Source organism: Vanellus vanellus (genome assembly GCF_965231255.1).
Source record: "Vanellus vanellus genome assembly, chromosome: 11".
NCBI classification, from domain to species: Eukaryota; Metazoa; Chordata; class Aves; order Charadriiformes; family Charadriidae; genus Vanellus; species Vanellus vanellus.
Genome location: NC_138916.1, coordinates 4430645 through 4452146, shown reverse-complemented (window position 1 = coordinate 4452146; position 21502 = coordinate 4430645). Strand labels below are relative to the sequence as shown.

General features: G+C 38.4%; 1 protein-coding gene across 1 annotated transcript in view; it reads right to left on the bottom strand.

Moving 5' to 3' along the window:
* Positions 1-21502, bottom strand: part of SCAPER (S-phase cyclin A associated protein in the ER) — a 135451-nt gene that overhangs the window by 34866 nt on the left and 79083 nt on the right. Inside the window, exons 20-22 of the mRNA XM_082488793.1 lie at positions 13638-13761; positions 4721-4950; positions 721-876 (exon numbers count right to left, since the gene is read on the bottom strand). Coding sequence (XP_082344919.1) covers positions 721-876; positions 4721-4950; positions 13638-13761 — 510 coding nt within the window. The remainder of the gene's footprint in view (positions 1-720; positions 877-4720; positions 4951-13637; positions 13762-21502) is intronic.

The window sequence follows — 21502 nt, the reverse complement described above, 5'->3', positions numbered from 1 at the left end:
CAACCCTCACATCGTTTTACCCTTCAGGAATTCATTGTAAAGTTCTGTCAGCCTTGTCTTTTCCTGAAATGTGTAACATGTTAACTGTGGTAGGTTCTAGTACACGCACCCCGAAGCTCTGCAGTTTTGACTCTCTCAGTGTCAGGCTGTCCGATGTTGTAGATTATAGAAGTCCAGATTTGCTGGCAGACACATACCTCATGCTCACTCCCCACAACCCTGGTTAGGTTCCGATAACGAACATTTTGCATTAGTATTACTAGATTTGTCAGAGAATTTTCTTTTCTTTACAGAAAATATAATTCCCTTGCTAATAGTGGTATTTTAAAGAATTAGACTGCTCTAGAGACAAATCAATTAAGAGTTGGTTTTAGCTGACAATAAAATACCTCTTGAAGTCCTTAGGACTGGGCATTTAAAATTAGTAGTGATAAAACCCTCTCTGTAATGATGAGTAAAGGAGATAAAGTTTGCAGTTCTGATAAATGACTTACAAGAATCAAGACTCAGTGCAGGTAACTAATTACAGTTCAATGGTGAAAGGGTGAGCAGAGTGAATTTCCAGTGCCGTTTCTTTACCGGCTATGACTGTGTGACTAAGAACAGTTCTGTTTAACAGCCTCGTCGGAACGCTCGCTTCCACGAACGCGGCGTTGGCACAGGGTTACAACAGCTGCTGCCTGAAGAACGTATTAGAGACGACAGACGAAGTGCACCTACCTTCCATTGACAGCAAAACATAGTTGACATATTCCATGCAACACTGCTGTGGCATTTTGTAGAAAAGTTGCTATTTTGGGATTCTCATCAACAGGGCCTTGAACAGAGAGGAAGCAGCAGCACAGCTTGTCTATCAATCCTATGTTCACCACGTAACTAGAAACAGAGGAAAAACTCTATTAAAAAAATAGTCCCATGCCAGTTTCGGTAACTTTGCAAAGGAAGTAATTTCGGCTTCTCTACTATCAAACCATACAAAATGCAGGTTGTGATTCTTAAATACCCTTTCTGAAAGGGTTCAATAAAACAATTCAAATTACAATAACTTCAGATCTGGCTCTCTGTAACTATCAGTAGTTTTTGTTAAGAGATCTGTCTGTTGCAGGATAACTTGTATTATACTGTACAAGAAAGATGAGTGTAAATGTTTATTTTACCATACTCCTAGAAGGACAATGGAATTTTGCCATAGTTATATGATTTATAATAATCTTGATAGCTCTGCAACAGCACAATTTCTTTTTAGCATGAAGAGATAAACTTTGTGGAACACACTAATTCAAGAAGACAATGATGTTACCCAGATAACGTTTTATTGCAATACATATATCATAACAACTACTGCCCAGTTGTCGGGGTTTTTTTTTTTTCCTTTTTAAATTATATGCCGCAGTTAAGAGACTAATAGAACATGCAGGTAACAACCTTCTACCGTCAGTATACAAGGATCAGGATCAGAAAGCCTCCTCAGGAGCTCAACCAGAACTCAACCCAGAGAAAAACATGCCAGTGATGGGTTGAATTTTTTTAAACTGAGAACTCCTCTTTCTTTTTTATTATCAGAGTAGATGATCGTTGCTGATCATCAGATCACTACTGCTGAAGTTTCTTCTTTGAATTTCTAATAGCATGGAAACCTATGCCAAAAAAATTCACTGTTTGTCCCTGTACCAAGATCGCTCTGTCCACACCAGGTTCTCTCACACTTCGATCATTATCAACTCCACTTAAACTGTGCACGCAGATGATTTTTTTTTTTTCCAATGTCATTTTGTTGATATCACCTAACTTCTCATGCTTTCCTTTTTCTCCCACCAACGTTCAGCTTCTTGGACTTTACTCTGTCTCAACTGTTCATTCTGCTGACTTACGTGAGATCAATTTCCTTTGTGGAGACAAATACCCTGCTGCAATCACCTCCTTCTCAGTCCCCTCTGATTTCCTTTGTACTTTCCTCCCCTTTTATCAAGTGGGAGAAACTTCTTGCCAAAATCAGAACTGCTGTTATATCCTGTGCCTCCACCTGACTTAACAGGCACGGGGAACCAATTGCTTTCAGACACCATCAACCGAGTCACTGTTTTTACACTGACAGTCTACGCTAAACCATCCCGTTATTAATATTACTCCATCCTACCAGCTGTTCCCTCTACTTGCTGGTCAAGTCCATTTGTTAGAGATTGCCTCTTGGAGCATAGGCTCCTTGGTACGGGAACACCATTGGCTGTGCGTTTCCATAATGTCAAGACCACTCTGACTTGATGAAGTACGGAACATTATTAAATAATATTGATTCTAGTAAATAAACAATACTGATTTGATAACGCTTGTCACAGGAGCTGTACAAGCATTTATTAAGAACAACTATTCCCTCACATGTCTTACAGTCTGATTTTGAAAAACCAGGGATTTTTAAGATTAGGGGAGAAAACCTCTCCACTTTTCAGACAGTGTTGTTGCTCAAAGACTCATCTCTCTTCAGGGCTAGAAGCTAGACTTTCTGCCAAAGTTTACCCTGCTGACACAAAGCTGTTGGAAGCAATTAAGAATAAAAATACACTGGATATAAAGCAAGAAGTCTAACTGCATAGGAAAGATTTTTAAAGCTCCCGAAGTATAGCAGTTAAAAACACTTAAAGACTAACAAAGGTTATTTAACCCACGCTCGTTGCTCAGGTAAGTTTGTCTGTTATGTTTAGCAACATGAAAGGTTACCAGCATTAGGTTTTCTTGCAGATTTTGATCTAAGCAATCCACCTGATCATAAGGGTGGTAAGCAAGCTCTCCCCGTATTAGGAGAATAATTCCAGGAACAGAGCTGGGTGTTAGATACATCACAGTGCCAGAGAAGTGCTGAGTGCTAGGAATCTCTCTGTGAAAGAGGATGGGAGAGGAGGGAGGAACCAAATAAAATACAGCTAATACTGATAGATGATTACTGACAAAAAGGCACAACTATTCTCATCAATGTTCTCTTCCTTTTTCCCTAGGAATGTCTCTACAGTCTGACTGACACCTGCAGAACACGTTCATTTTCCCCCCTTCCTTTACACCCACATCTGGATACAAAGCGGCTGCTCTCTTGGCAGAGAAGAAATAGATGGATGAGAGTTTTCAGTCTACCGGGACTATCCTTTAACGGCACCCGGAGACAATGGGAAGATGCATGGAGCACTCCTTTCCTTGAAGAACTGAGCATACAGACAAGTGGAATGTCAAAGCTCTCTAATCTATTGCTCCTATCTCCGAGTCCTGTTACCTATGGTAGCATAGTTCTAATAATTTGGCTACCCCTTTGATCCCCAGACAGTGTGTAGGAAACTGTTGTTTATGCATCAGGTCTAGTAGCCCCAAATAGGAAAAAAAAAAAAAAAATTTCACCTTTCCTCTTTCTTCCCCCCATCTTCCTAAAACTCTCATTTAATCAACTCCCCAAGGACATACAATACAATGACCTGGAGGTGAAAGATTCTCATTAATAATAGAATTTGTCTGTTTTTGACTAGTTCAAAACGCCCTCTCTCTTCTTTTTCCTAATTGCGCTATTACCTTGTCATCGTGCCTTTCATTCTCCATTTATAACCAGATCCCCTAAAGTGCCTCAGGTGAGGGACTTAGTCGGATTCTCATGTGTCTCCTTATCTTAAGGGTATGCCTGTGCCTGGCCCAGTCAGTGTCAGATGTCCCTTCAGCACAAATATCAATAAGCAGACCTCCCACCCTCCCATTCATAAAAGGAGAGAATACAACATCCTGAAATTTCACACTCTTTCAAAACCTGTTTGGGGAGAAGGCGGGTTACACGAGAACAATAAAGTTTTAGAGGTCACCGGTATCTATGACAACTATTTGTTTGGCTTTCCTCCTCCAGCTGTCTTTTTTGCATCCATCGGCATCATACCAGACTTTGAAAAGTCTGAAGACGCTCACTGTGACACATTTTCGGTAGCATACAATCAGAATTGCATTTCTTCAGAAGGCTGAAGATGTACTGACGATTATTTATATAATTTACTAGAGAAACTACACACTTTTAGCAAGTCTAATATGTTGTTTGGTATATATTAGTTTTTTTTTTTATATATATTATATATTAATTTTATATAGAATATATTCAGCTTCAAGTGTTTCTACCATAGAATTAGAACGTTTCTAGTAAAAATGAGAAAAACAATGTATTCTCTTTTACTCTGTTACAACTCACTGAGTTATTTGGATTGAAATCTTGTTCAAGGAATATACTTAGAAAAGAAAATTGCTATTAAAATACAGCTGCGCTGTAGAAGTTGAAATCAGATCACAGGAATTACTGGGTAATCTTTACAATAGGAACTATGTATTTTCTGGCAAGCTTATATGAATGCATTTATGATATGCAGGACCCGACGGGCAATGGGCATACACAGTCAGCACAGAGAACTGAGAGAAAATAATGAAAATATGGAAGCTGACTCCTAGGTAATTAGGAGAAGAAACTGACGGAACGGACACAAAAAACCAAGTCCAAAATTAAATGACTTTTGGTTTTCTGTATTTCTGCGACTGCAGTTTTTTGGAGAAACTTTTTGTTTGAGAATACAGCATTTCAACAGTCTTTCAACACAAACTACTCATACTAAGTTCAGAGTTAAAGCGGTCAGTTCCTTTCTTAAATCATTGCCAATTTCTTTCTCTGTAGTAAAGAAGTTTACAGAAGTTTCATTTTTATTTTTATTTTAACCTGATAAGGTCTTGGACTCTGCTGTTGAAGGCTTCCACTTGCGAGGATTTACTTTTCACTTCCTGTAATATCTTCAGTGCGGTAGAGTGGTTGTTTCCATCTGGGAACCTGGAGATTAGACATCTGAAAATCACAGCAGTTATCCTCAGAAGTCCTGTTGTTAAACCTTCAAATACCTGCTTATTTGCACTTCTGCCTGAAGTAGCATTATGGTCATCTGGAACACTAACCTAAGTAAAGAGAAAAAAAGAAAAAACAACCAGAATTCAGTAAAAATAATCAAATTTTGTAGAGAAACACTAAAAGTTGCATATGAGTACATAAAAATAATAATAAAGTAACATATTCTAGCAGTACTGATGGACGTTAAACCATTTCAGGTACAAGAAAAGGTCTATACCCCTTACACAAATAACACAAGCTGGAGCAGAATAAACCAAGACAAAATAGCGTTCAGTGTATGAGAAGGAAAGGAAGCCTCATAGCAGCAGAGTATGTCATTAGTATGATTCCGGTGCTTTTATGCATACACTGGATTTTTGATGAGTCGCTAGCAGAAACAATTTTTTTTTTTTTTTTTAAACTTGACTTCAAATAAACAAACTACTGAGATGGTTCATTTTGACTACTACATTGTGTAACCATGAAGACATATTAAACGTCTAGGATACTCAAAGCGTTCAGTAATACAGAGGAAAGACGGCTATTTTCTGTGCAAGGAATAGCATCTACTGTTGTATGGTAATCCCCTGCTCAACTTTAGAAAACCACAACGTGCCGTCAGAAGGCTTCTCAACAGTTTGAGTCCTAAACACCCCCTCCCCCCCCTACAAAAGCGTGTATTTTGAAAGGCGAAAGTTCTTGTGACACCGCAGGTACAATTGTGGCTCTTCACAGAAAAAGACAATATACTTTACAGGCAATAGGAATGATCTTTGCAATGAGAGCTAATCCCTGATGGACTTTCTCCTTCATAGCAAAAAAAGAAACCCCCAAATCGCAAAACTACAAAAATATCCCAAAGTAAGCATCCTTCCAAGATATTTCATGTGGAATTCAAGACGACACAGCTGGTTTACACCAGAGAAAAAGGGCAACCTTCACTGAATCAGGACAGGTGTGCTGTGGTTCCCCTTCACACCTGAAAAAGCCTGCGAGAGAACCACCTTTTCCTAGTAAGTGTCAGAACTTCCATTTACTATTAAAGCTAACCCAAAGTAGGTAAGTGTTCCAAAGAGCTAAGTACTCCCCAAAGGCAAGAAGACCCTTAAGGCAAGGCTCCAAATCTTTCTTTGATTCACATTTCTCTTATCCATCTTTTTTTCAAAAAGAGAACTTCTAAGTCTTCCAAAGTCTACAAAAACGAAGACAGTCCTGATTTTGTAAGAAATTAATGGCGGTTGAAGTAGAAATGTCTGCCAGGGACGGGGGGAGGCATATAAAAATCTAATAAGAAGAATCCAACCACCACTCAAAAAAAAACCCCAAACCCTCAAACAACCAAATCCAAAACACAACTAAGGAACTGTCTGAGAAGACAGAAAAATTGCACAAATTCTAGGGCACAACCTGACATAGCGGAGCATCGTAAAGGACGATATGAATAATATAGTTCTAAAAGACGCTTTGGGAAATGATTTCCACTCACGAATCTCAAATTAAGCACGGGGAAAGTCTAAACACTTTTATGGATACTTTCATATTTTAACTATTAAGGAGAACAGGCAAAATGTGTCCCATGAATAAGGCCTGACCATCTCAATATAAAACATCACCTGATGACCACTGCATGTGTCCATCAGGTGTCAGTCACTTGTCAATCCCCTCCGAAGCACAACATGCAGTTCTCTCTGAACAGCCCTCAGAAGTACGGAATCGCGTTTTTCTTAATCATTAAACTACAGCCCACTCCTAAAAAAGGCAGTGAAGTTGAGGTGGACAACACCTAAATCTGAAGACAAATTTATACGCAGGGTAGGGATGTGGAAGGAAATCCTCACGGAGAGTCATTTTACTTTCTTTTGTCATTTCTGCAGTCCAAGATAATTGAAGCCATCTGAAAGCGTGCCCTATTACGATCAAACAGCGAGAAGCGTGTGCGGAAGCCCCGCAGTTCTCCAGGCAGCACACTGGCAAGCACAGACGCATCAATCACGAGCCGGGGCTCCCACGCACGTTCACCGGGCTTAACGCCGCTGCACTCCCCGTACCAACAGACCTCGGTGGCGGCAGTTTTACGAGACAGCTTGAGGCTTTCAACACTGTAATTAGTGATCAATATTGGCTGAAATTTTACTTTCATTCCAGGTTAAAGTCATTCACACTCGGTATACGCAAGGGAGGTCACAGAAAATCGTTCCTCCCTGTATAGGTATCAGGAGGGATTTGGTAACACTTGGTGACAAAGAACAACATGCACATTTCTTTATTATTCATTAGCTCTGAGCCTTGTGGTGGTACTTAAAACTCATTGTAATAGTCTGTTTCTGGTGACGAGCCAAGCGAGCAAGTGAGAAGTCTTTAGCTGCTTATTCAAGTTCAATAGGAAAAATAATATTATGTTGCTCCAGTAACTTCTGTTGACTAAAATAATTCATGCCTAATGATTCTAATTGCCTACTGAAACAGAAGGATTAAGCTTTGCAATGTATAAATCAATTTAAAATGCGGTGACTTTGTAGTAGGAACACTAAGTTTTAAAAATTGCTAACAAATGCTACTTCCTGCTTTTTCACCTTAGATAAAAATTATATATAACTTGTTTCTTAAAAGATTTATTCGGATTTGGGAGAAGAGCCTTCCATTTCCTGTAGTGAATGGTACTATAAACAGATAATGTCTATTTTTATCTTCTAGTTGAATGTACACATGAGAACTATATTTTCTAAGTATATAGACCTCTGCTACACAAGTTCATGCTTTAATATAAAACTGTTCTTCCCAATTTGTAAAATGAATAGATCTGGCACTCTCAATACAATCATTGAATTCTAGACCTGATTTTTCACATTTGATTTTTGGGGAAAGCGTGTGTGTATTAACATAAAGTGAGAACAAATGTGTTTTTTATACTGTGTATATCAAAGAGGAGACAGAAGGAAAAACTGTTTTACAGAAAACGCATAAATTTGTACTTAATTCCTACCTTTAATATTTTCCATTTATACTCACTCAAGTGAGCGACAAAAGATTGGCTCTTTTACTGAAGAAGTAATTAATGGGATAGTGTGAAAATGTGTTGAGATTTATGTTCAAAATTAATTGGGGTGCTTGCAAAAGTGATGTATTGCTTCGCTTGTTGATTATTACATCAAGCAAGGGGGTAGGAAATCTTAAGATTTAATAGTGTAATTATGAAAGCTTTCAAGCTCTGGTTTCTTTGTGTTGATTCCGCATGGAGTTAAGGATATTCAGAGAAACCATGTTTGTTGAACATGGGCTTTGGATGAGTAAATGTCAAAACATTCCACGTTTTTAATTCTGAGGTTTAACAGTTTAACTGACACAAATCTACAGGTACGATTACACTCTTAAGCTGACTTGTCAAGTAGTTGCTATAAAACATTTTTAAATCTCAAAGGAAAAATCAGGAAAAATGTAACTATTGTTCAATTATCTGACACATCCAACATCTCGGTGCTATTTTAGCATTTAGGATGACTGCCTGTGCTGAACCTACTCAAGACTCCTACTTTCTTTACAACAGTTCTCGAAGCAGAACGCTCTGCTGACCAGACTCTCAGCCCTGGTACAGAGTCTCCATACAACTGTTAAGCCATTCAGCAGAGAATTCCCCTTGCGCAGGGATTCCCTTGCTCGTACAGAGCTGCCATAAGCTCTTCGCTCTGCCCAGCATCTAGGACTTAATCCTGCAAGATGCTGAACAATATGGCCCCAATCCAGTAAAGCACTTAGGCACACATTTAATGCAGCTGAAATGTTACTCCATTCTGACCCATGTCACCAAAAGTACCTCTGCATATCAGAGCACTTTATTTTTGTGCTAACAACAACAACAAAAAAATAGTTTCCAGTTAGCAATGTCGAGCTCTGTCACTGAAAACTCATTTATGTTTTTATTTGTCTTGTAAAAAGCATAATCCTTGACAGACATGAAAAATTTTAAATACAGAGCTGCTAAACCTAAATGGAAAGTCTTCAGACCTTTTGAAGCACCCAATTTCTGTTCATTTGGTCACTTATGTTGTATTCTTCCCCCATTACCAGTGGTGACTTTGTGCTTCTTGCACGTGTAAGTCATTGGGCATGCCTCAGAAACACTGGCAAATGCATACCTTCCTAACAGTATCTATAGGACGTCAGACTTTCTACACAGTAACTAGTGAACTAAAGAAATGGAAATGGCCCGGAAAATCTACGGGCTTTAGATGGTGCAGAAGGTGGTTCCGCTCTTTAATTTCCCTACCCTTAAATACTTGAATGTCATTATTTCCCCTACCCAAGCCCTATTTTCAAGATTTACTACAGGATTAACACACTGGCTTTCTACTGAAGCAAATAAAATACAAGTTTTCGGTATTTTAAAAGTCACATTATTAAAAAGAAAGAAAAAGACAAAATTTTTGTGCTTTTTTACATTGCCAACGCTGACTGAATTGCATTAGAAGTGACCCAAACCGCAGAGCTGACATCCACCTGAGAGACACTTTTTTGCCAACCTTGATACTTCCAGGTGCCGGTGCTCAGGTAAAGGGTGGGTGCCAGGAGGATGGGGCCAGGCTCTTTTCGGTGGTGCCCAGTGACAGGACAAGAGGTAACGGGCATAAACTTGAGTATAGGAAGTTCCACCTACACATGAGGAGGAACTTCTTTACCTTGAGGGTGGCAGAGCACTGGCACAGGCTGCCCAGGGAGGTGGTGGAGTCTCCATCTCTGGAGACATTCAAAACCCGCCTGGATGTGTTCCTGTGCAACCTGCTCTAAGGTGGTCCTGCTCTGGCAGGGGGTTGGACTAGATGATCTCCAGAGGTCCCTTCCAACCCTATGATTCTATGATTCTAGGAACTAGGACCAAAACCGCAGGCTGAGCAAGCTTTTTACATCTCTTAGTGACCTGGAAGGTACAAACTTCCCCCACAGTTTCGTTACGAGGGACTAGGGGTAGTGTCAGTGCCACAACAGCTGAACATGACAGAGACAGAACGTAACGTCAAAATGGACCCCAGGAGCTGAGAAGCACGGACGCGCCTTTGATTTTACAATTCTTGCCGTTATCAGTGCAAACAAAGGTGAAGTTGCCTTACTTGTCGCAGCACAGATTCAAAAACTGACCACAGATGGTTAAGAACCAGCAACTCCAATAGGATGTACAATGTCATTCTGAAGCACACAAACGGCAGCACATGCCAGTGAAGAAATAGTGGAGAAAAATCACTTCACTGTGACTAGATAGCCAGATTAACTTAAATCCAATCAAAGTTTCATGAGTAAAATTTCATAGGCCATTTACCTACAAGACAGTCCAGATTTAAGCACTGTATTTTGGAGAAGAAAAAGGTAAGAAGCAACTCACTTCTGATCTCTACATTTATTTGATCTCTATTTACACTCCAATGTTCATTTCACATGTTATGTTCACTAATGATGTTTTATTTAGAATTTTCAGGTATTATTTATTTAAAGGTTTCCTTAAAAAAAAAAAAAAAAATCAGAGTGATCCAGTTTGCAATTTTCAAAATTTCAGCCAGAGCTATAAGTGGCAACCAACTCTGGCAAGTCAGACTGCCGGAGTGAGAGGCAAGACTTTTGTTTGGGGCTTTTTTTTGCCTTTTCAATTCTGAAATCAAGCCTATATGTTGCATGTTTATATACAATTATGTGCTCAAAGGAAAAAAAAATAATCTGAGTCTAGCCTTTAGCAATTAATCTTAAACAGAGAGAAAAACAGCCTAAAAATTTTATTGCACGTGCAGGACATTAGCAATAATGCACACAAATAAATGAAGCGCTCAGCAGTGACCTTCTCAAGCTGCTCATTTGCAGTTCTATGTACTACGCAAGTCAAAAATGAAACAAGAAAGAACCTATGTCATTTTGCATATTTATGTGAACAAAGAAATACAACAAAAATGTCTATCTCAATTCTTAATGAGTATTGATTTGCATTCTGCTTTAACTGCTAACAGCAGGTATGCTCTGATGGGAAAGATCTGAACGAATGAACAAAATCGTCTAAGAATTTTTACTGGAAGAGGTGGTCTTGTTCAGCTTGTTATTCTCAAAAGCTTTTTGAAATTTCCCTTTGATCTGTCTGAGAATGTATAGTTGGAAAACAAACCGTCATGCTTTTCTTATCATGAAATCGTAAAAGGATGGATATCCAAAGATACCCCCAAGCCCCCAACCTGTTTACTAAACAGATAAAACTAATTACAAATGCAGGCACAGATATGTATGGTTTATATATATGGCTTTTTCAGATATCTTAATGGAAAACTACGTGACAGCTAGAAAAAACCCAAACGAACACATAATAAAACCCTACCCTTACATGCTTAGAGCTCCAGGTAATTACGTGTTTCTCACAGCGTCAAAACTTCCAAAATATACAATTAGAAAAGTTTTCATTATTTCACAACTATTTTCCAGGTACAGGAGACAAAGAAGAGCAGAACTAGCAGTCTGCAGATAACTGAAGTTACCAGAGGAGCACACGACACGTATGGATGTAGGCGAGAAGGTTTGCTCCGTTAACCACCGAAAATCGGGAGATGGGCTACTGCTGACCTCACCCCACACAGACTTAGGCAGTCCCTGGGCTGGTAAGGAGGCTGTGAAGAGTAAAACGCTAAGGAAAGGCTACAGAAGGTTTCCTACCAGTTTGTTTAGGCATGAGATAAAGGAAGGTCACTTTTAATAATTAACTTGGGCAGGCTTGATGTCACAAAAAATAAGAAATACACTACATTTGTTATTCTACCATTTCCCATTAGCACCCAAGCTTTCACTGGAGGAAAAAAAATGGGGTTTTTTAATAATTCTTCAAGTAATATTTTGAGGAGAAAAATGTTACACCTGTGTAAAGAAAAACGAACATTTTGTCACCAATGAGAAGTGACTGTTTTAGATTTTTATCTCTGAAACGTACCGCTGAGTTTTAGCAAAAGTGAAGCTGACATTGCATTCAATTTTGATGAAGAAAAACAAAACTAAAATCACATTAAATTGATCAGAAGTAAGGTTCGTACTTGTGGTATTTAAGAATATATTTAAACTCTTCTCAGGACTAGATTCTTTCTGTTTCTGTATTCAGCAAATATTGGCATACTTGTTTAACAAATTGTTAAAACCTTGCAAATATACTTTCTCACTTATTACTCGTGGTATTACATGGAGTTTATTTCCCAAAAGTAAGCGGGAATACGCACAACAGGCAAAGGCAGCATCATACAGCTCCTCAAACTAGGAATACTGCAGGGAGCTAAATTCTTTGGAGGGGTGTCTTTTAACATTTTGGTATTCGGAGCTTGATCCAATTAAAAAAGCGCTCTCCGTTCGTCCATTTCTTTTCATAAAAAAGAAAAATTCAAGCTTGATCTGATTTACTATATTTTCAAGAGTGAAAAATCAGGGTTAGAAAAGCAGCGCTGTGTTTATTTTTTTGTACTTAAATATGTACTTCATGGAACTATGAAGATATCCCAGTTTAAGGGCCAATTTTGCCTGAAGAGAACATAAGAGACTTTATGCATAGGAAAGAAAAGGCCACTGTGGATCATGGCAAACATTAAGCTTTAATTACCCTTTTGCTGCAATTCAAGGGCAGCATTTGGCAACAGACTGAAAACAGCTCTAAACGTAGTCAAGTTTCCTTACGCCGTATCTCTGATCTCTAGGCGGCCAACGTTTCCTAAGAAACACCCTCTGTGTATTTCTCCGGGAAAGTGCCGGTCGTTTGCGCAGTGCTACACTGCGGAAAGGGAAGGTGTTTGGCATCAGAACCAATCTTGTCACTTGTGAAGTGCCGAAGGATTTCATCTCTGGTGTAATTACCCACGGAGCCTGTGCTCTGGCTGGCTCTGCAGAGAGCCAGCGGGGTTGTGACTGGCCCGGCACAATGCACGCACCTTTCACTAAGTATATTTGAAATCTAATACCTGGAATCCTCTTGGAAAGATTTGGCGAAGAACAATGAACTGGCAGCTACTTAGAGGAGAATGCACAGGTCGCATTCGGGTTTTCTTTGTGTCAAGGACCTTCGGACTATCTTTTTAAAGTCTTCGTCAACAGTCCTATGGCTTGTTGATTCTAACAGCGTCCTTTAAATTATTTAAAGTATGTACATAACTTTTCAATTAACAAAGCGCTTGGCTCATGAAAATACATACACACAATTTATAAGTAGAAAACCAAGACTAAATATCTTATGATGAGCAGGTCACTATGAATTAAAAATGAGTTTTCAAATAAAATATTTAATGACATTTCAAATCAAATGAAACATTGGAAAATTAAAAAAAACTTTCACAGTGAAAGAATCCTGCTATTTAACCACCTCAGCAAATCAAACTACAGTAATATACTGACCTGTCATATATTCACAACATTGAAACACGTAAGAACAAACCACACATGGACAACTCATAATAATCTATACTTTAAATATTACTATAGGGTGAATTAAAGAAGAAAACCTCGGAAAATGTTAAAGATAGAACACTGTCCACTCACTAAAGTTCCTGGTACGTATGCTTTTGCAGAATTTATTAGCAGAAGCAAGTATATCCATTTGTATAGAAGTACAGCAGATACAGTTAAGAAAACACATAGAACCACAGAATCTTATTCTTTTGAGCCTTTACTCTCATGTATTTCCCGCTGTTCTTACACTCTAAATACTGTAATATGTTTGTGAAGTATACAAAAATTTCTAAATTAAGATAGGTATTTTACATACCGTAAATTGGTGTATCAACAGGTCCATTAGAAAAGTGATCTTATTACTAAACAGAACATAGGTGCAGTTTTCTGCGCAATTACTGCAGGTGAGGCTGTAAGCATTTACTGCATTGCAGAGTGACCTAAAAAAATCAGAAGGAAAGAAAAAGAAAAATAAGACTGCTGCTTTTTTTTTTTTCCAGTAAATTAAAAGCAAATAAATGGAAGCAGATCACAAAACAAACTTTCAGCAATTCACACTTGTTTTCTTAAACTTGGGATTCCAAACAGAACGAAAAATTTACATTAAATCAAATAAATAACTAAAAACTTCAAAACAGTAAAGCCGTATCTATCAGAAGTCATGCAGTGTATAGCTATCAGACTCTTCTATATTCAAAACTTGGTTTACATCCAAATAAGACGCACCGGAAAATGCATTCTTGAAAAGCCTGAGCTTTCCTTGCAATATGTGATATTGACCTACTACCTATACTAGAAAAGCATAACAAAACTTAACCAGAACATCGGATAATTTCATACTTTGGATATGTAACGTTCTTTTCTTGTGGCTTACAGTTACATCACCCAAGCGATTTGGGTATAGGGTCTCTTTCCTAGCACAACCTCCAAGAAAAAAATTGTGTATCAAGTAATTCACAGCGTACCGGGACCAACTTTAGAGAGAGGTTATCGTGCAGCACCCGAGAACTAATTCAAGGAAGGGAGAGGATTGAGTAATTTGTACAGAGCAAGCGAAACTGAGCAGGTGAAATTCCTGCTCAAAAATTTCTACTGCCATGTTGTGAACCACTACTGCGCAGAGCCTTTAAGTCTTAGTGCATAACTACAGCAGCATCGGTTGACCTATGCCTGTGGCTGGCGGGAAGAGGTAACAGGTAAAAAAACAGAAAAATCATAAACACAACAAGCCACAGAAAGCTCCAGATGTACAAAACACGCCCAATTATTCTTTACATCATGTGCAGTAATTTCCATCTGCTCCGATTAAAGCGTTCTTCTCAAAACAGGATTTGCAGGGAAGCTGGGACCAGTCCTACAGAATACACTCATGGAGAAGATAAATCTGACCATGGACAATACTATTTTAGAATAAACACAAGATCCATTTCTTGAACTTTGTTGACTACAAAAGCTATCACTGTTACTATACAAATATGCACAGACACACAACACAAACGCATCATAAATATATACAATAATAAATAAAGACGGGTAGAAATGCAAGTTGTTTGTCTGAAGTAAACCAAAAGGAAGAGAACTTTTACTTTGTCGGGGTTTTTTAACGTGAAAAAATGTGACTAAGTTCAAATAAGCTCCCTAGAAGAAAACAAATTGTGAGCACTGCCAAAAGGTCATACAAAAGTGAGACTGCAACAAACAAGTTATCCTACAGAAATCTTCAAAGCTGGTATTTAACATAACAAGCTGCAGACTAATTCAACATACTTATAAAGAGAGAGCTGAGATTTACCCTTTAGTTTTCTCCTAAAATATTTTTGGAAACAACAAAGCTAATTACATAGTAAGGAAGGCTGCTTTACTGATTGCTGCGTTCATCGCTGTGGCATCTGACTACTTAGCGTGGCTCCCCAGATTTGGAATGGAAGCATCTTACATACATACATGCTATTGCCCAAGCCAAGAAAAGCTGGGAACGCTCAGAGGCCAGAAAATTTAGAGTAAAGTTTCTTTCATTCGCATTTCTGGATCGTCTTTTCTTCAGCTGGAGAAATAATTTTAAATTTACAAGAGAAGTGTTACCTTGCTTGGTTTGATCTGTAAAAACATAAAGAACATTTATACCTTTCCTTTGCTAACATCCTACGTATCACCGTATTACCAGTTATACTAATTCTACTGTACTGGTAATTAATTTTACTCTACTGCCAAACTAAATCAGCTTCAACGTGCAGTTCACATGATACGAAAACAATATTAAATCATTACTAGTTGATCAAAGGCAGGGCAATTTTCACCTATTTCACCTAATTTTTACCCTACGAGGACAACACTATACAAAATTCACATGCCAGGTTTCGCGTGCATTTTTTAAAACCTGCCTTGCAACAGGATTCTTCTTTCCTATCCTGACTATATAAAGGTATTTATTTCACTTTCCACAGTGAGGCTGAAAAAAAAATTTTCATTAGGCACCTACTTTTACTTTTCATGCAAGATTATTCCCCCGTGTAGGTACGTTTACAGGGAGAGAGGGATATGAAACTATATTGGTAGCGTCTATTTTCAGTTGAGAAGATGATGCTTTAAATCAGCATCTGTCATTTTATAAGCTATTCTAAAATAAAGATTAATTCTATTTAAATACTATAATTTACCCAAAGTGTCAAATGTGAACTTGGTAGGTTAACTTATAATTTTGACAGCATTTCAGAGTTTTTGAGGTGATGCAATAATGTTTTTCTGATATATGGGATTCCTAATTCCTAAGAGCATCATTTATTTTACATTTGAAAACACCAAAACTTTCCACTTTGTATACAGAAAAGATTCCATTGTAATAATGCATCGCGCTTTTGTATTTCCCAACTGAACCTCACGTCAGAAGAAGTACTTGCATTTTCAGAGACTCAAATAATGCATTTGAAAAGGTGGTGTAAGCAAATGGATGTCAAATTAATTTTTCACAACAATAAAGAGGGTTCTTTTAATTGATACCGTAAGCTTGCTAACTACAATTTGTCTAAATATGTTCTGATCATGTCACGCTCTGAACTATGATTCAGTTCCACAATTTTTTTTGATTCAAAATTGGAAGTGTCAGCACAGAAGCCGTCCCCAGGTGGTTCGCAGTGTTAAATGGCAGATTAAAGACAGCACAACTAATTTCTTTACTTTAATCTTATTAAGGGAACAACAGCTGTCAACTGTCACCATTTCTGCACAAGGCCTCTGAGACAAGCGCCGTGCCGCGAATGTCAAGCCAGAACTTTATTTAACCACCAGTTAAACTCTCCAGGATGAAAAACTCAACACAGCTCTCACTATTTTTTGCCCCGCTGGAAGCTCTAACTGCTCTTAATTCCAAAACTTTTATCTCAAGAGATATCAAAATCAGTTGAAATAATGACGTGTGAGCCCCACGTAAAGCAGCTGTTTATTGATTACCGATGTTGCTCTAAACTTTGTATCACACCCGCAAATCGGCTTTAAAGCCGAGTTAGACAGGCATGTGTACTCAAACCACAGAATAAGTCTACCCTCCGATGTAAGGCTTTCCTCTAGAGTAAATCCAATTATAAAAACCCTCGTTATGGTACACAAACTTCGATCCAAAAAAGAAATCGCTCTTTAAACTAGACAAAAATACGCATCTGTATGTTATATTTATTTTACATGAGTACAAAGAAATAGGAAGTGGATTCATTTTAATCAACATCCTCAAGCTAGATCTCAACAGTTTATACATATGGACGTGACTTTCTTTTGTGCTAGCACATCTTCACTTTCCTCAATGCGCCCGGTATAAACAAGCCGACAAATTCTAACTTTCATTCAAAACACTGAGGCAGCAACAGCATCCAACCAGGCAAAACTAATCCGCTGTAGCGCACCAGGACACGGAGGCGAGGACTCACAACTCCTGCGTTACAAAACTCAGGGCTTCATCAACATGTAATAATTAACCTGTTTCGAGTGTAAAGCTTTTTCACGTGACTTTCAACTTTCAAAGATTATAAATGAACATACTTTGATTATCAATGAAGAAAATAATCCAAAAGGCTCAATTTGGCAGCAAAATACAAAGCTAAACATCATCAAATTTAGCATGTGTTCATTCAGTAGCAAACTGCTGGTTTTTAACCAGTTAGAATATTATGCAGCACTCTGATGGGGAAAGAAAGTGGTCAGTAATGGTATTTAAAAGCTGAGCTGAGAAGAAGTGGGAGGTGAGCTATTACTGAAAAGCGGTGCACAGGATGGCTATATAGTGGAATGGTTAAGAAAACCTCCAAGGTAAGAATTTGGATTGAAACAACAACAACAGAACATTTACCTTGAGGTGAAAATACCCATTTTAAGGCTTGAAAACTATCCAGGCCCTTATACTTCACTCACGGGGCACATTACACAATCAGGAACCCTTAAAGACTAGTAATCACTTACTATTTTGTCTGTATTTTACATTATTTAAGGATGTCCGATTAAAAAAAAAAAGGCGCTCTAGCTGAAGTGTAGTCACAATTAATAGAGAGAAGTCAACACTCAGCATCAATTCTCCTTCAAGACGCTTCCAAAACCGGACTGGAGTTGCATTCTGAAATGTTAGTGTACTTATGAATAAAGTACTGTATGGCAAGTGACAATCAAATAATTAATTTACCCCAACATTTACAGCGTGATGGAATCCGAAAGTCTCCCACAGAAATTCCCCTGTCCCTGGCTCATCAAGTGTTGCATCGCGAGATCCGGCTCTCAATCCAGAAGTTTCCTAACAGTTCACAGAGCTCCTTTCAACGACAGAACTTGTTCCTGTATTGCACGGGAGGGCAACATTGCTTTATTCTTGAGCTCTGTGCGCTTGAAATGCAGCTCAGAGACAGACCGCAAGAACCCATCATGGAAAGAGACAGACGCTGCAGGCTTCGGATGGGGCACTTGCAAAGAGGTCATCCTCTTTAGGGTACCTTTATGTCCTCGTACCAACCCCTAGTTTGCAACACGTGTTCCTCTAGAGGGAACAGCCTTACAAGAAAATACGAAAGCTTGTTTCGCACTTTACGTAAAAACCTTTGTGACCAATCCTATTGAACTGCATGAAGAGTAAAGCACGGCTTAAGAAATGTATGCTCACAAACCCAAGTAAAACGACAGGGAACGAGCTATAAAACCAGTTCTCAGCTCAAAATGGTTCTTACTGATAAAAGTAATTTGTATCAATGCCATAATATTATGCAGGCACTATTTTCTGCTTTTTACGTATATAATTACGGTTTGAGCTTTTTTTACCCCGATAACATTTGCTTTAAATAAATGATGCAAGAAATTGTACGAATAGAGAAGATACATTATAAAAAAGTGACTTTAATCACGTCTTCACTTGTAACGAAAGTTCTCCTTTGTTCCTTACTCAACTACTGCTAATTTCTATTTAAACGTGCTGGTCACCCAAGGAACTCAAAGTATTTCACAAATGTTAATTAAACAAACCCTACAAACCTCATTTGTTAGCAGATTTGTTGCAATCTGCAAGGCCAGTAACATGTCATGGCACAAAGGGGCTAAATGAGTCGCGCATAGCAAATACGCGAGGCAACCCAGGCGCTGAGACTCATCTTCTGCTCTTCATCTTCAGTCAGTACCTTGTTTTGCTGCGCAGCTCCTGTTTGCTTTTCAGTAGAAGCATAAGAAAAATGCCATAAGGCTCTGAAACCCCTCAAAGTTCCGTTGAATATGTCTTAATTTGTGGAGAACTGAACAAATTCATGAAAATTACAAAATGCTACTTTAAGAAATAACGCAGCTGGACACTAATTTGTATGTTAACACCCATCATAAAACCTACTATAATCCATTGCTTTCTCTTTTCCCTTTTCAGTGATTTATTTGAAGAGGAGAAAAATTGCCCCAACACCAAATGTATCATCCGTCTCATAAATGTCACATCTTTTTCACAGCCTTTGCCGTCCCGCTGGCCTGACTACCAATCTGGACAGTAGTACAAAACAACAGGCATATTGTTAAATCTTTTGATAATAAAGCTTTATCTTGTAGACACGGGATTAAAGTTCTGAGCTGCACCATACTGCCAGGATTTTGGAGAAAGAGAGATGTAGATAATAGCCCACGTAATCTCCTCACCTACTTGTAAATAGCTTATCCTCATCGCAAAACAACAGACAAATTCCCAATTTAAGAAGAGTACAAACGGTTAAACATTGCAAGAACGCACAAACAATCTTAAAGTAGCGTCCTTTAGCAAAACATATTTGGCTAGGGGAAGACTGGAGGGCAATTAATGAAAGGTCTTAATTCAAGTTTTTTCAACAGGGCTTCACTTTGTCCTTTAGTAGAGAAAACTGCTGCTTCACCAGATTCAAAGTTTAACAAGTCAGGATGTAAATTATATTTGCACAGAAGAAAGAAAAATCATTTCAAACTCATTTCAAAAATTAAATGAGAAGAAACAGAATCCAAATTTTCTTCATTTAAAGAACTAACTATGATTATCCTTTGGTTTTGAAACTCAAACATTCTGTATTTAAAGCAATGCATTTGAAGAATGTCTTAAATACTTCCAGTGAGACCATACCAATTCGCATGAACGTGGTTTCTCTAAACCAGCCATGTCGGTGCCTGTTTCAAGCTGCTCACAGAAAGTCCCACCCTCTGGAAGGGTCGCTCGCACTCAACAGTTGAGTTGCAGCTCCTGCACAAAATACGTTCCCCTCTATCAGAAAGAAAACCCCAGAAAGAGCAGCAGAGGAGGCTCTGCATCACACGCAGCAACTTCAAGTTCACCGCGACACTTCCAGCAGCCTCCAGACCCTGCAGGTTAGACTCACGCACTTAGACCCCCGCAGAAAAAAACTGCAAGAGCAGTTAGCTCTAGAAAGCACGATCCCGTGCTAAAGTACGTGCAACCTGATGTATAACTTCCCAACTACAATAGGTTCAGATGCCTGGAGCCTGCCATTTGCCGTAAAGTTGAATGAAACGTCGTATTTCAGCAGTGGAGCAAAGTTCTTCAGTCGATTATTTTAACATACAGAGCTGTCAAAATAGTGTATATTAATCTCTCTTCTGCCTTGATATTTCTTTTGGAAATGCAGATAGTTGAAAACTTGTGTTAATAAAACAACGTTTAAAGATTTTTTGAAAGGTTTAAAAATTCTTTTTATAATTCAGGCATGAATAGGCTCAGGAATCTGAGAAACCGGTTATACCAGTCTGAAACAGGTATGAGATAGACAGTAACTGTCACAAAGAGGAGAACCTCTGATAAATCCCTTTGGGTGCTTTTTCTGGTATACAAACGTAGCTGACACGGGGCTTTATTTACCAGCACGCAAGCTCCTTTGAGTACCCATACATTCTCATACTGTTTAACAAACTTTAAATAAAATGTTTTTGGTAATATAAACGTAATATTCTCCAACCTCCTCAGCAAAGGTTGCCGAAGTGAGACTATTCCCAAAATAAAAGAACAAAAATCGAAGATGTATAGGAAGATGCACATTCTAAGAATTCAAAGCTAAATTTAGACTGTTACCTGGCCACACAGTACAGCCTTTTCCCTTGCGAGGTTTATCCCACGTTGATGAGGATAACTCAAAATTAGAGCCTCTGCAAATCCAAAGGCTGCTGCTCACAATAGGACCAATTCGGGATTGCTCATCAGTGGAGTTGGCTGGACTTGCAGCAAGTGCATTCTGCATGACTTAGCGGGAATGTAGGAATTTTATTCTCTTTGAAGACCAAAGTTAAGATGTAAAAGCTTTTTTTTTTTCCCCTTGGTGCTCTTCCCTAGCACTTCACACCTGCCCCATAACGTATTAATGGACAGTTTTGATCCAAACCCTCACAATGTAGTCCTAAAATTCCAATTATTACAATACTAAAATGTATCTACAAACAAATGATGACAATGGTACATAACCGGATATCCTGGGCTTGGTTCATCTTGTACTAAAACCATCCCCAGCTCTGCTCTGAAAGCACATATATGCCTTTGAATGGATAAAAATTACAGTTAGAGATTAGGGGAAAAAAAGCACGCTTTAGAGTTACCAGTTTTTGCAGGCATTCTGCTTAGTCACTACCTTTTTTTTTAGGGATTAGACATTTAAAACCTTCTATTCTTATGTGCTATAAAGAGGAATTCCTCTAATCCACAAGAAT